This window comes from Phytophthora sojae (genome assembly GCF_000149755.1).
Source record: "Phytophthora sojae unplaced genomic scaffold PHYSOscaffold_6, whole genome shotgun sequence".
NCBI lineage: Eukaryota > Oomycota > Peronosporomycetes > Peronosporales > Peronosporaceae > Phytophthora > Phytophthora sojae.
The window spans coordinates 527,530-541,378 of record NW_009258120.1 but is presented as its reverse complement, the minus strand read 5'-3'; the positions used below and the strand labels follow the sequence as shown (position 1 = coordinate 541,378).

The window sequence follows — 13,849 nt, the reverse complement described above, 5'->3', positions numbered from 1 at the left end:
GGGTGACGGCTGCGCTGCCAACGCTGATCTGGTGCTTGCGGAGCCCTCGACAGTGTAATGTTGAAGCCCAATGGGCATTGCCCTCCTGTACAAGTCACCACAGCGATCACCCCAGAGCACCAAGCCGAAGCAGCTTTGTGCCCGTTGTTGAGACGCTCGATTTCGTCATCCTGTCGATGACGCAAGCCTACATGTACAGGTGAGCCTGGATGCGTGGTCATGACTGCACATCGACACTTTCGATCTTGCCACTTGCTCCGCAGATCTCCCGATCAACATGGCCGCCAAGCTGTTCACGCCGCTGACGCTGGACGGCAAGAAGGACCCCGTGCAGCTACTGCACCGCGTGGTGATGGCGCCGCTCACGCGCCTGCGCACGGGCGAGGAGGGCGTGCAGACGGCGCTGGGCGTCGAGTACTATAAGCAGCGCGCGACGCCCGGCGGCCTCATCATCGCCGAGGCCACCAACATCTCGCCCACGGGCCGCGGGTCCTGGGGCTCGCCGGGCATCTTCGCGCCCGAGCAGGTCGAGGCCTGGCGCCACGTCACCGAGGCCGTGCACGCCCAGGGCGGCAGGATGTTCCTGCAGTTGTGGCACACGGGCCGCGTCGGGCACCCGCTCAACCAGCCGGGCGGCGTCCTGCCCGTGTCGTCCAGCTCCAAGCTCGAGAACATCCGCACCGGCAAGAAGATCGTCACGCGCGAAGGACGCATGGAGCCCGTGCCGCCGCGCGCGCTCGAGACGAGCGAGATCCCGGGCATCGTGGCGGACTACCGCTCGGCCGCGGAGAACGCCATCAGCGCGGGCTTCGACGGCGTCGAGCTGCACGCCGCCAACGGCTACTTGCTGGAGCAGTTCCTGCACGACAGCATCAACGACCGAATGTAGAGGTACGTGTTTTGGCTGTTTCGGCATCGTGTTGTTATGCTAGTGCTAATACGAACGGCTATGTATGGATAGTTGCCAGGACCAACGAAGACGCATGCAAGCGATGGAAGGCGAATTTACGGATCGTCCAAGACGCTTGAAATGGTAGTGATGACATTGTTTCGGCCGTGCTGATGCTCATCGCATATATAGTCTTTGGCTTTGTGTAGCGCCGGTGAGCAACTGGAGTTCGACAATCTGTATCCAGTATTTGTGACCCCTTCTGGGCGAGAGCGGGTAAGTTCGTGTAGCTACGCAATAACGTTTGGCTAAAGCTAATCAGTGCCTACCTGTAGAGAACCGAAGCGAGATGTGGCACGTCGATCGACATAGACGACTTCATAATTGCACTGCCCGTGAAAGAGATGAACGACCTCTACGTGGCGATTTGTCGCGGTGAAGATGACCGTGCGCACAACTTTATCTGGATGATGCGTTGGCAGGAGACGTGCATGGAGCTGTCTGAGGTAAGCCAAAATGTGTATCGTGGCTGGTTACGGGTAATGATATCTATGTTTGTATTCGATATGAAAATGTAGATCACGCGACCGCAAACTCGGGCACGTCTAAAATGTATAAACTCCAACTTGTTGCGGTATCGCGAGGAACAAGACGAACATATCGAGCGCTTTATCGCGATGGAGGCGGACCCTTCCACACCACACGACACCCTCATGAACCATTATAAGGAAGGCCTTGACTTGCAGAAACGCTACAACATAGTTGCCGATCTAGCCACAGCTATGGACAGAGTCGATATGCTGGCGGACCAACTCAAGGATCAAGCTCACTGGACATGCTCTTGCGAGAAGCGCGCATACCACCGCTCGCCCCAATGGCTTCAAGAGCAACCTCTCGACTTGGCACCACAAGCTCTAAGGCCGCGCTGGTTTTGGCCTCCCCGCTATCATGGGTGATATCCAGTTGATTCACAGGGCAGGACGCTCCAAGGTGAAAACACGTTACTGAAGTTACTATGTCCTCCCCCTAGTAACAGAGCAATATGCAATTAAGTTGAATGTAATATCTCAAGTAATGTTTCATCTAGTGTGAATTGATAATTCTAACGAAACCCAAAGCTGTCTGAATACGGTGATCCTTTGCTCCAGCACGTATACCCATTGCGCCCACATCCACCAAGGCCACGGTCATCTCCATCGTGTACGAGACCCTTCTGTCGATGTCGCTGGCGGCGCTGCTGACGCTACTACCGGCGGCAACCTGCATGCGGACTGCCGCTGTCGTTGCGCTCGCTGCCCGAGCCGAATGCCACCGTCGCGTTCGTGACCATGCCAGCGGAGACGCCCCCGATCACGTCCAACACGGCCACGGTCGCCGCGGAAGCCTCCGAGACCATGCTGTTGACGGTGGTGACGGCGCTCCCGTAGCCATTTCGCCCGCTGCCCGAGATGCCCGCAGTCATCGCGTGCTTGTCGCCGCCGTCGAAGACGCTCCGGCCAGGTCCAGGACAGCCGCCATATTCGCCAGCGTCGCATCGGAGACCACGGCGCCGCCGCTTCACAACTAGGAAAAGCCCCACATAATCCACAAGATGGCGCTGTGATCCACGGTACTGCTCTTACTAAAGTTTTGTTAGGGTGCTGTTCTCACGGTACTGCTTCCACTGATACTTTTGTCGATTCGCAGCGAATCACAGAGAAGCAGTAAAATGATGCCTCACGTATCTTTTTGATCGAAAGGTCGCTTCAAACCTCCCATCACGTATACTTTTGATCAGTTGGCCTCGCAAACCTAATACAGCAAAATGATACCTCATGCATCATTTTACCCCGTTTTACTTAAAGTTTGTATGGTGTCCCTTCAAACAGAAATGTATGGCGTTAACGATAGGGTTAATATTCACGAAGATCATGGACGTGTACGAGATTCCTGGAGTGACCTTCGATCTGGCGGAAACTATCGCGGCCAAGACGGTGAAATACCTCCTGGCAAAGTTTGTTCCTGAAGCCCGGATGAAAATGAAATGAAGGGAATCACCTTCCCGTCAGGAAAATACTTAACGGATCGCGCCAAATAGCGTACCCTTCCCGAATTGAATACCTCCTCTCAAATCTAATAGAATGTGCTCAGTATACAAAGCTATTGTACCTACGCCAATTTGTATACCTCAACCAAACCGTATAGAACGTTGAGTACTTATAATTTTCTTGAAATTTATGTGAAGTTTAGCATGTAAACACCTTTTGATTGGCTAAGAGATGTCTTAAAATTGAAAATCACCGTTTATTTTCCGTGTAAGTATTACTTTGTCAAATACGACAAGCAAGATCCGGTTATTTTTATCTTTTTAAAGACCACAGTTTAAAAACTGACACTTGTATTCGGTACTGTTTGCATTTTGTGTAACTTTACGCAAAATTACCGTAAGGTACCCAAAGAAAAATGGTTTTGGTTGTTGGTCTAAGTTCTGCTTGCATCTAACGGCATGAGAGACGTTGTGAACCAACTCTGCGCAATCTATGGATGTCTCCATGGTTTGAAGACTGGTACATACGTTGGCAGGATGCCATCAAAGAGATTTTGCAGAACGTAGCTAGCTCTACACACAATATTTCAGACTTGAATGCGTCGGAGCTACTTTGGTAGTATAACCCCCTTCCTATTTGTATATCTTTCTAGATTTGACAAGTGTTCAATTCAATAGTATGCGGTATACAAATTGGCGTTTTCCGTTAGCTACCGTTTTTGCCATCGGTGTAGTGTCTAGGAATCGAAGCACCCACAGCTTGAACTCGTACGTACTTAAGTAATCGCAACGAGCGCTCGTACTGCTTTGGCCGCGCGTCACCTTCACTTTTTAAGCGCGTTCTACCTGTTCGCGCCATTCAAAATGGCGTAACGCAACGAGCGCGGCTATCAGGCTCCGAGATTGAATGTCTTATTTCAAGTGTGAATTATATGGCTTTCATTGGATAATCGAAAGTGTGCTCTATGATATATATGTGCTCTATGATATTGTGCTTTGCAACCGGTTTTCCCTCCTAATTAGTGCACTAGATAGTGTTCGTACTTAGTGGTAAATCATAGTGGCTTTGGAGTCGTGTTTCGAAGCCAGCTTGGCTCGGAAATGGCACTTTCGGAAAGTGCCAAAAGGATGCTAATCCATGCTGGATGTGCTAAATCATGCAGGAGATGACATACGCGCGAGGAATTAAGTTTCAAGTAGATTGAAGCCTTTTTGTAAAAGTCTAAGTAGGTGAATGCATCAATTTGCAAGTAGATTGCCACAGTCATAAATAACGTTTTATCATATCCGAATTGAACGTTAATTTTATGGGCAAAAATAACTGTTTTCCGGGGCCAAGTAATATCGTACGAAATTACCTTTTTAGAGTAAGAGTGTCGTAATGCTAATGTGTAAGTTTACATCATCGCTTCGTAGAATTGTATGCACGCAGACCAAACTAACGCACTTGGTTCTGTATTAAAACTTCGTCGGCCGCGCGTCTGATAAGTACAGTTGGGTTTGTTGAAAAGTCTGAAAGCAACAACCTACGACTCGTAAGTTTTAAAACGGACGGGCATTCTGAGCAGGCCACGCCTCTGTTAAGTACTCTTACGTTTATTGTAACGTACGACAGCAATAACTTACGACTCGTAAGTTTTAAAACGGACGGGCATTCCGAGCATATCCCTTCGCGGTATTCTGAGCTTCTTGTCGTACATTTTGAAACGGACGTTCATACTTTTTTTCAGTATCTTGGGCCGGAGCTTAGCAACACATCTCTGTAGGAGTTTCATAACCACCTCGTTTAGCCCGTGTTCTCTTAGCTCGCGAGTTTTCACTGCAGGGCTCATTCGTCTTTTTGTCGGATACCCACCCAACTACACGCCTCAACACCTCTACCACCTCTCCTGTTTCGGTCACCCGGACAATGTCTTCGCCCATGATCACCTCATCCGCTGTCGAAGAAGCGGACATCGCCGAACTTATCGAGATGTGCATGCTACGACCTGAGCTAGATGTCGGCTTGGATCCCCGCGACCCCTCTTCTTACGGCGTAGTTTCCGACCATGGGAACAACGTTGCGTCTGTGACGTTTGAGTCGAAAAAGGCTCTGCTGCAACGCTGTCGCGAGTTTGCTCGAGCCCGTGGCTTTTCCATTCGCGTGGCCAACAACAGCTATCACTCTCGTCGTCAAGAAGGAAACGCCAAGTACACTTGCAAGGCGGTGAAAGGGCAGCAGCAGCTCATTCCAGGCAGCACTGCCAACTGCCCATTTTTCATTACGGTGTACGGGATCCGCAACAACTGGAAGATAACAAGGATGTGTCTGGCCCATGACCACTTCAGACACGGCGGTTTTCAGGGCGATACCTTTGTTGAAGGCGGTCTCGCAGGAGATACCTCCCGTCAGCGATTTCGCGATGTGCCCTACCGAGTGATGAGGGGCGTCGTTGAGCGTGAGTTGCTCCCCTCTTACAGCGGAACGTGGGCCTCGGGCACAGGGCGGGCTATCATCGACTTTTTGATGACTAAGGGGATGATAACGAACCGAACTGCGGCATCCAAGATCAAGCGGGATCTTCTCAAATCGCTGCGCGCCGACGTCGTCGGGAGTTACCAGAAGCTGGAGGGATATCTAGCCATGGTGAGTGATGCGAACTCCAAGACAAGCTACGGGTTTGGCAGGCGCGAGAATAACATGTTCAGAAGGGCTTGCGTTTTTCCAGGGGCATGCCTTCAAGTACACTGCCGACACGTCATCGGTCTGGACGGAACACATCTCAAGGGTGATATGAACAAGCGCGGAGTGTTTCTGTTGGCGACCACGAAGAACCTAGAAGGCCATGTGGAGAAGCGCGAGAACAAGATTTGTTCTCTGAGAAAGGCGGCATAAACGATCGACCAAAAATCAAGGGGATCAATGATCGAGAGAAGGGCGACCTGAACAAGACTGGGATTGCGGAGATCGAGGAGATTCGACGAGCGATCGAGGCACCGGGATGATACTCGCAAGTAGGCGGGGTGTGGAACCAGGTAGATCAAAGCTGATCGACACATGGAGAGCGGTGATGCCTCGTCCCACACCGATCGAAGAGGCGCGGTGCGAAGGGCGCATGTCGAAAGCGAAGGATGTCATGCACGAGGGCAAGATCAACGAGCGACATCGTAGAGTGGGACGGCTGAAGACCGAAGTGGACTGATCGCGATCGAGAGCTGTGGATCGTCGATCGCCGATCAGCCAAGATGGGGAGCACATGGGGGCGAAGCCAGGACAAGAATCCAGTAGTTGTTTAGTTGTAGGATGGTAGGTGAGATGGTAGTGGTAGAGAGACACCAGCTAAACATAAATCAGAGCAGAATTTGCACCGAAGAGCACAAGTCCCCTCAAATCGTCAAGTCCCTGGAACTACATTGGCCTCGGCAAGCATCGACACTTTGGACAGTGAGCTAGTGGTACGGTTAAGACAGGATTAATACATTGGCCAGCTTGACCTACTCTAGCGATCTATTTCTTGTGTGCGAACCCTTGATCGACCGGATACTGCTTGGCCGGCGATCGTTTCTCCTCTCGATCAACCTCGATCCCGCTATAGGAAGCGGCAAGCAACTCACGAAAGGAAGGAACACACCCGGAAAGGCAACTACAGGCCGTGGATCGACTCCAGGCCGACCGATCGGAGCGAACAACCCTCGATCGGAGCGTATACTCGGACGCAGAGCGAAGATTCCCGCGCTGCTCCACAACCTATCCCCGCGTCACGCCAATACATTCGATCTTCACCAGATTTTGGCCGATCCCGCTACACCACAGCCACATCCTAGTTTTCGGACTCGCTATTGTCGATCAAGAGGATTACGCATTGGAGCTGGTTCCTGCAGAACATGAAAGACGCGCTTCAAGACGTCTCGGCGTGGAAACCTGTGTTCGTATCGGACAGACAGAAGGATCTCCTGGCGTCTGTGACGGAGTTGTATCTGGATTCCGGACATCGATTTTGCGTTGGGCACATTATCACCCACATCGAGAAGAAGGGCTCCGCGCTGACGCCGGCAGAACAGTCACTTGTGTTTCAGATGGCACGTAGCGAATGCGAGAACGACTACAAGTTTTACAGCTCAAAACTCTCGGAGACTCGCCCTTTGGCTGTGGAGTATCTCGCTGGAATTGACAAGTCGCACTGGGTGACATACGCGTTCAACGAGAAGTACAACCAACCCTCTTATGACGAGGTCACTTCCAACCTGTCCGAGGCAGCGAACAGTTGGTTGGGCAATGCAGTGCGGTCGTCCTACCCCTTGGAAGCTTTCGAGCAATACTTCGTCAAGGTGGTTGAGCTGTTCGCCGAAAGGCGCCGCACCTCCTCGCGACAGAAGGGTCCAGGTAGCAACGCAGGACACGCAAGCACCTCCCAAGGTGAGCCGTACGACGATTGCGAAATTGACGTGATGAGGACCACCCCTGCAGCCTTCTCGGACTTTCTCCTTCCCACCTACAAGAAGAAGCTCGACGGGATCATGGCTCTTACGAAAACCCTGCAGATTTTGCCGTGCCTTGATGGCCAGTACATGGTGCGATTCACGGACATCAGCAGCAGACCGGACCACGCCCATCTGTGGCGAACCGTGAACTTGATCGAGAAGGAATGCAACGTGCCGACGCTGGCAAGACCTGATGTTCCCGTGTGTCCATGCAGTCAAAGCTGCAATTCATCACGGAATGCACGTGAGCGAGCTTTTCGCCTGGAAGGAACACACCGTGTCGGTCGCGCGGCGGACATATTACTACCAGTTTGTCCCGACCGTCCGCTCGGCGACCATCGCTCAGGATCTTCAACTGCTAGTACCTGAAGTCATCGTCACTGAAGCTGACTTAGGGAAGCGTGGCATGAAGCCGGGTCCAAAGCCGAAGAACAAACGCAGGTCTGCACGACCAGGTTCTGCGGCGTCGCCTGCCGTTGCTATGACTCAATAATACTAGAGCTGCAAGACGTATGCAGTAGAGTCGTAAGTCTTTGCAAAAGCATAACAAAGCAAAAATTACATTTCGAATTCTTAGTGTCAATACGTCGAGAACGGACCTTGGTTTTCTTAAAATTCTTCTCGTACGAAAATGATATCATAAAATTCTTATTTACCTTTAATAGAACTTGGATCGAAGGAAAGTATTATACACGTGATAGTTCAAGGATAGATAATATACTGCAAGGATAAACTTAAGTGAAAGATATTATATCTGTAATATCGTACGAATGTGTTACTTTGATGCTTACTGTGACTTGACGAAAATTGGTATTCCATAGCAACAATTCGCACGATCGTACGACTTTACTTCCCAGTAATACAACTCGTTCTTGTGCGCTATTATTGATACTAACTCAATGTAAATGAAAGAAGTATATACAACAAATTTATTATCATTTGCTGCTTAGACCATTTCATCAAAATAACGTGAAAAAATATTTTTAATTACTCAAAAATGAAGAAAATAAAGCTGTATGGCTAGCCGGATGGCTACATCCGAATGGGAACTCTACACGTAGGGCAGTTAGCTACATCTTCGGCCTGAATGCTTCTCGCCACGTACACTGACATGCACTCGGCACACATGGCATGTCAGCATGAGCGCGGGGTGACCGGCGCCACTGGCGCGTACTAGCAAATGGCGCAAGTTGATAGGTCCTCGTCTTGGTCCTCCTCCCCCGTAATGTCGATCACCGTTGGGAAAGCTGGTGCCGAGAAAACACGACGTCGTCGAGCAGAGCGGGGAGGTGAGCTCTGAGCTGTTGTTGAACCCCCTAACTCAATGTCCCCAGGCACAGACAGGACGAGCGACTCAACAACAGTCGTGGTCACGTCACCTGCGGCCGTAGTGATGATACGCAGGTCAAGCTCGTTAAGCGCGTCACGGCGAGCGCGGTGGTACAGCTTATCGTACTCGCGCTTGTAGGCTCGGGCCTTTTCCAGTCGCTGAGCCTTTAGGATCGGGTACCGCTTTTCCAGGCACGCACGCTTGCCAACGAGCTGCCGCAGACTTGAGACAGCCCAGTTGGTGTTGCACAGGGGGCAGTTGGCACCATGATGTTTTCAATAATGAGGCACCTACTTATTTTGCTATCGCTGATGTTCCGTTTGCTCGTCCTCCATCATCTTCATATCTTACCCTGTCCTTAATTCTTATCGCGTTTTCAAGTTCTGATAAAACGTTATTTTTGACTGTGGCAATCTACTTGCAAGTTGATGCATTCACCTACTTAGACTTTTACAAAAATTCTTCAATCTACTTGAATTACTTAATTCCTCCATATGCGCACTACTTATTAGGGCATCTCCACCGGTGCTGAGTAAAACTAAAAGCAAATTGCCCTAAGATCCGTGCCTACAACGGCATAACCGTGCTAAAGACAGTGCGCAGCTCCACCGGCAATTGAGACTCGCAGCAAGCGCGTTAAAGCTCTTGGTTCGGTGCCAGCCATGGCGACGGCGCACAGCTGTATAGCCCTATAAAGGGCCCGGCAGCACGTTGAGGAAGACCCAGGGATGACGTAGCAAGGGCGACACTGCGGTCTGTGACGCTTGCGCTGCTTAGAACGCTTGACTTGGCCCTACTACTGGTCGGTCGACATTTACATGTACTCAACCTTTTACTCAAAGCCTCCTCCGTTGGCAAAGTTGTGCAAAACGTTGATCTGCGTAAAAAATGGAGCAATTTGCTCAGCATTTGCTCAAACCGGTGGAGCTGTACAAAACTAAAACTATGATTAAATATTGACAGAAAAGGGGTAAAATTTAGTTTTACTCACGACCGGTGGAGATGCTCCTAGTGCTGATTCATACTCTTTCGTAAGACGATACTTAGCCCCAGAATGCCTATCATAAGACAAAGCGTCTTACGTTTTCCGATCAACGCGTTTTGACTACATCTTGGTTGTTGTATACCAGTGGCTACATTGCATATTGTCTGTCAAAACATAAGACAGTTTGTCGGACACTAGTTTGCGCCATACAATTGGCCAAAAATGTTCAGGTCTGCTCGCCACGACAGCGGCAACGTTGAGCGCCGAAACGATGCAGTTGCATGATGCGGTAGGGTAAGTAGCCTCCTGTTCACACACGAAGCGATGTGCCTGTAGTTGGCCGCTGGCAGCAAGCTTAAATATCGGCATAATGACTGCACGAACGCGTGCATGCAGTCCGTGGAGCTGTTCCACTCAGAGGTGCAGCCGTTGAAGGGCACGGAGTTACGATGAAGTTTGTAGACGTAGACTAAGAGGGACAAATAGCTCGTAACGGTACTACATGTACATTTTAATGTAGTAATTTTTATGCTTGAGCGTACATCATAGTAGTTCTGAAGGCGAGGCAGCCAGGGAACGGTGTTGCCAGTGGGCTTCCCGAGATCCTCCGACCCCCTCTTACCTAATCATTACAGTCCAGCAACAAAATGCAACCACGTACTCTGCAACGGCGATAACACCTAGATATTGTACCTACGACGCTGAGGTGCGGAGGAGCTCCACACTGCTGCGCGGGCGCTCGGCGCGCGCCATATCGCTGCTGGGCTCGACCTTCGGCATCGGCGAGTTACTCGGTATCTCCTGCAACTAAGCCACTGCCTGCAGCCACGCTTTTTGTCGATGCTACAGCGTAGACTGGTTTGCGTATGCGCCCTCTATCCGAATCTCCATCTTCTATGTAGTGTTAGTACTTTACTGTAGAAAGGAGAGTTGGCGTGGTGGGGTGAACGACAACAGTCGTTCACGACAACAGTGGTGAACGACAACAGTCGTTCACCCCAGTAAAGCGAAGAAACATTGCTCCACTACGGGAACAAACGGTCGTATGATAACTGTGCTATGATGTCCTTACATTCCATTCCTGGCAAGTATATTTAAATCTTCTAGCAGGAGGTTAGTGCATGGCGTCAGGATCAAAAGCCCGGACATTTTTCAAGTGCGCTGCCTCTAGTAAAGGGGGCAAAATGCGCACACAGATGAATCAGTCCAATTTACGAGCCGAGATGCAGCAACACTCAAAACTACAAAATACAATATTAACCAATGAAATTGCTACATTTGATTTGTCGTCAAACTGTCTTACGAATGCTCGACACAAGTGATTGACCATCCACGACTTACAGCAATTCGTACTCGAGTACGATTTATAGTCGTGCTCGATAAGTCGTACGAGTTATTGTGCTTTGCAGTTATTTTGCCGACCATTTTAGACGCTAAATATGGCAAAGCCTGCTCCTAAATATGTGTGAAAGAAGATACACGGCCTGCTAAAATTATGCATAAATCCACCTCCTCATATATATATCGACTTGGGAGGGCCTGTCAGCAGCCATGCATTGGCCCAGTACACCACCGTCCATGATCCCCAGCACATCCACCCTCTTATGCATAATTGCCGTGTGTGTAGGTGCTTGTGGATAAAAACCGACAGAATTGCAGCTGCACAGCCACAATTGCACTTTTGAAAGTGCAATTATGGCGCTTTGAGCGTAATTCTAGGCCTCCACCCATTTACGCACCTCGATTTATCGTAAATCTAGCAGGTGGTCGTAATAATACAGCAAATCTCGCCTCATATTGCCAAAATCATTGCAAAGCACAAATACAGTCTGAAGTGCCAAAAAGTACAATATGTGTTATTATAATAAACCTGGCGAGATGTGCGCCTAAATACTTTTGTCCAATAAAAACAGAAACTACATAGTGATTATGTCCAATTAAAGCGAATATGTGGTCTACATTAAAGAGAAGTCAACACTGCCGCTCTGCTGGACATGGCGAGCCAGTCGGATCTCCAGCCTGGAGTCGAGGAGATAGCCGCATTCGTGGACGACAGCGTCTTCACTCAGTTGAGCGCGAAACTGGGGGACGCGAAGGAAGGCAACGAGGGAGCACTGGAGAAGAAGCCTCTTCGCATCGATGAGTATTTGAAAAAATATCGCGACGCGGGACTCCGGGTCTCTCAGAAAGAATTTAAGGGATGCTTGGAGGTGAAGATTAGAATCGTATACGAGCACCCAGACGTGACGGTCGATCTTGCGGAAACCATTACGGTCAAGACGATTGAAGACCTCCTGGCAAAGTTTGTTCCGGAAGACAACCCCCTCATCACCAAGCTGGGTGAAGACGAAATGATTCGACTCTCGGATGCGTTAAAGTCACGTACGTCGGCAAGGCCCAAGACGACCTCGCAGAATACCTGCGGGACTGCTGGAAAGAGTACAACCCTGCACAAGTACAAGGCGCCATGTGTGGCGGTTGTGCAGAGTTCCGGCTTCGGCAAGAGTCGGACAGTGCGTGAGCTTGCGCTCAAGGCAGAACGAGAACCGAACTTGAACCTGAAAGTTTTGTACATGTGCGCGCGTGTGCACCGATCGACGGGGTTTCCGGAGGCTACGAGTAAGCTTCGTGATTGGCTGTTTGACCCTGCCGCCTCCTCAGTGCAAGAGGTCGCCAGGCGATTGAAGGCGATTTACTGCTATGCGAAAGATCATTGGGCGGACGTTCAGACGGAATGGCTGGAGCTCTTTATCGACAATGCAACTGACAGTTCCGTGTGCGGCCAAGCTTTTGAAAGAAACAGAAATGATAAAGGCGTCCGATTCAGCATCCGTACAGGACACCTTTATCCAAACTACGGGTACCTCCACCGTGAAGGATCCAGATGGCAAAATGGTGGTTCTGGTGATCGATGAAGCGAGAAGTCTGCTGGCTGAGGTGGATGGCAAGAAGAACGATTTTCGTATGTTGCGAAATGCTCTTAAATCCGCTAACGAAGATATCGGGCCCGAAGGAGGCATTTTCGGCGTGCTGATTGATACGAACTCGCAGATCTCGGACCTGACGCCGCCTCTGTTGTTGGACCCATCTTCTCGGAAATCTGGAGGTAGTTTGGCATCGTTCGCGCCGCTTGTACTAGCTGATACGATGGACGCACACTGGGATGACTACTTTGAAGATGAAGAGATAAACGAGGGAACCCAAGTTGAGGTGGGAGCTGAAGACGAAGAGAAAACGAAACAGCAAGAACGTGCTACGATAGCCATGTACAAGACCGTCGTAACTGGAAGTGACGGTCAGGCCTGGGAGGCGTTGAGGCGCATGGGCCGCCCGATGTGGTACAGCACTTACCCCGATCCAGCTCATTAAGTTCGCGTGATTGATCTCGCGGCGAATAAACTGCTACTGGGGATTCCCCCTTCGCAAAATGCGTACAACAAGGATACCATGTTTGGTGTCGCCTCCATGCTTTGTCGACTGGGTGTTCGACCGCATTCGACGTCGGCTTTGGCATCTCGGGCCCCCGCTGACTTCATGGCGATTCTCGCGTATGTGAACTTCAAACGAGAGGGTTACGTCACCAGCTACGCTTCGGACCCAGTGCTCGCCTTAGGAGCGATGAAAGTGTGGTATGAACTGAAATATGGTCTGGCAAAGTATATCCTGCCGCAACTCAAGAACCTCCTTTTGGATGAATCATTGGACACCGGTGGAGTTGGCGAAATTGGCGAGATGGTTGCTCGGATTTTGCTGCTTCTGGCGATGGACACGTGTGTGATGGGGGACAAAGACTTTTCCCAGTGGTGCCACACGATCGGGCAATTTGTACCGGTGCAGCAATTCTTGAAGGTGCTACAAGGCAAGAAAAAGCTGCCGATATATCTCAAGCGGATGATCAGCAAGGAGAATTTGAGACCAGAATTCAACAAGTGGTGCTCGAAGTGGGATGGTTGGTACATGGGGTTCACCCACTTTGTGCAGTTGCAGCTTGAGCCGAATGAGGACACGCTTTGGTTTTTGCTGGGGCGTCAAGCTGCAGGTATTTTCCCCCGTAACCAGTATGGAGCCGATTTGTTGATCCCGATGTTTAAGAAGAGATCCAACAGCAGGCCAGTCGGTGGGGAGACAACGAGGGGTAGCAGGAGGGGCATGAGGTGT

General features: G+C 50.4%; 5 protein-coding genes across 5 annotated transcripts; 4 read left to right on the top strand and 1 right to left on the bottom strand.

Moving 5' to 3' along the window:
• Positions 1–277: 277 nt before the first annotated feature.
• Positions 278–889, top strand: PHYSODRAFT_512158 (hypothetical protein; the record flags this gene model as incomplete). The annotated part of the gene is made up of 1 exon (XM_009532054.1): positions 278–889. The coding sequence occupies one exon, from the start codon at positions 278–280 to the stop codon at positions 887–889; it is 612 nt and encodes a 203-aa protein (XP_009530349.1).
• Positions 890–1,254: 365 nt separating this feature from the next.
• Positions 1,255–1,467, top strand: PHYSODRAFT_513851 (hypothetical protein; the record flags this gene model as incomplete). Its single annotated transcript, XM_009532053.1, has 1 exon — positions 1,255–1,467. A coding segment is annotated over one exon (213 nt), but the record flags the coding sequence as incomplete, so codon positions are not given.
• A 99-nt stretch (positions 1,468–1,566) lies between these two features.
• On the top strand, positions 1,567–1,845 carry PHYSODRAFT_513826 (hypothetical protein; the record flags this gene model as incomplete). The annotated part of the gene is made up of 1 exon (XM_009532052.1): positions 1,567–1,845. One exon carries the CDS (start codon positions 1,567–1,569, stop codon positions 1,843–1,845), a length of 279 nt encoding a protein of 92 aa, XP_009530347.1.
• A 6,704-nt stretch (positions 1,846–8,549) lies between these two features.
• Positions 8,550–10,471, bottom strand: PHYSODRAFT_334758 (hypothetical protein; the record flags this gene model as incomplete). Its single annotated transcript, XM_009532051.1, has 2 exons — positions 8,550–8,928; positions 10,389–10,471. The coding sequence occupies 2 exons, from the start codon at positions 10,469–10,471 to the stop codon at positions 8,550–8,552; spliced, it is 462 nt and encodes a 153-aa protein (XP_009530346.1).
• A 1,214-nt stretch (positions 10,472–11,685) lies between these two features.
• Positions 11,686–13,844, top strand: PHYSODRAFT_334757 (hypothetical protein; the record flags this gene model as incomplete). Its single annotated transcript, XM_009532050.1, has 4 exons — positions 11,686–12,465; positions 12,530–12,986; positions 13,062–13,742; positions 13,831–13,844. The coding sequence occupies 4 exons, from the start codon at positions 11,686–11,688 to the stop codon at positions 13,842–13,844; spliced, it is 1,932 nt and encodes a 643-aa protein (XP_009530345.1).
• Between the last annotated feature and the right edge of the window lie 5 nt (positions 13,845–13,849).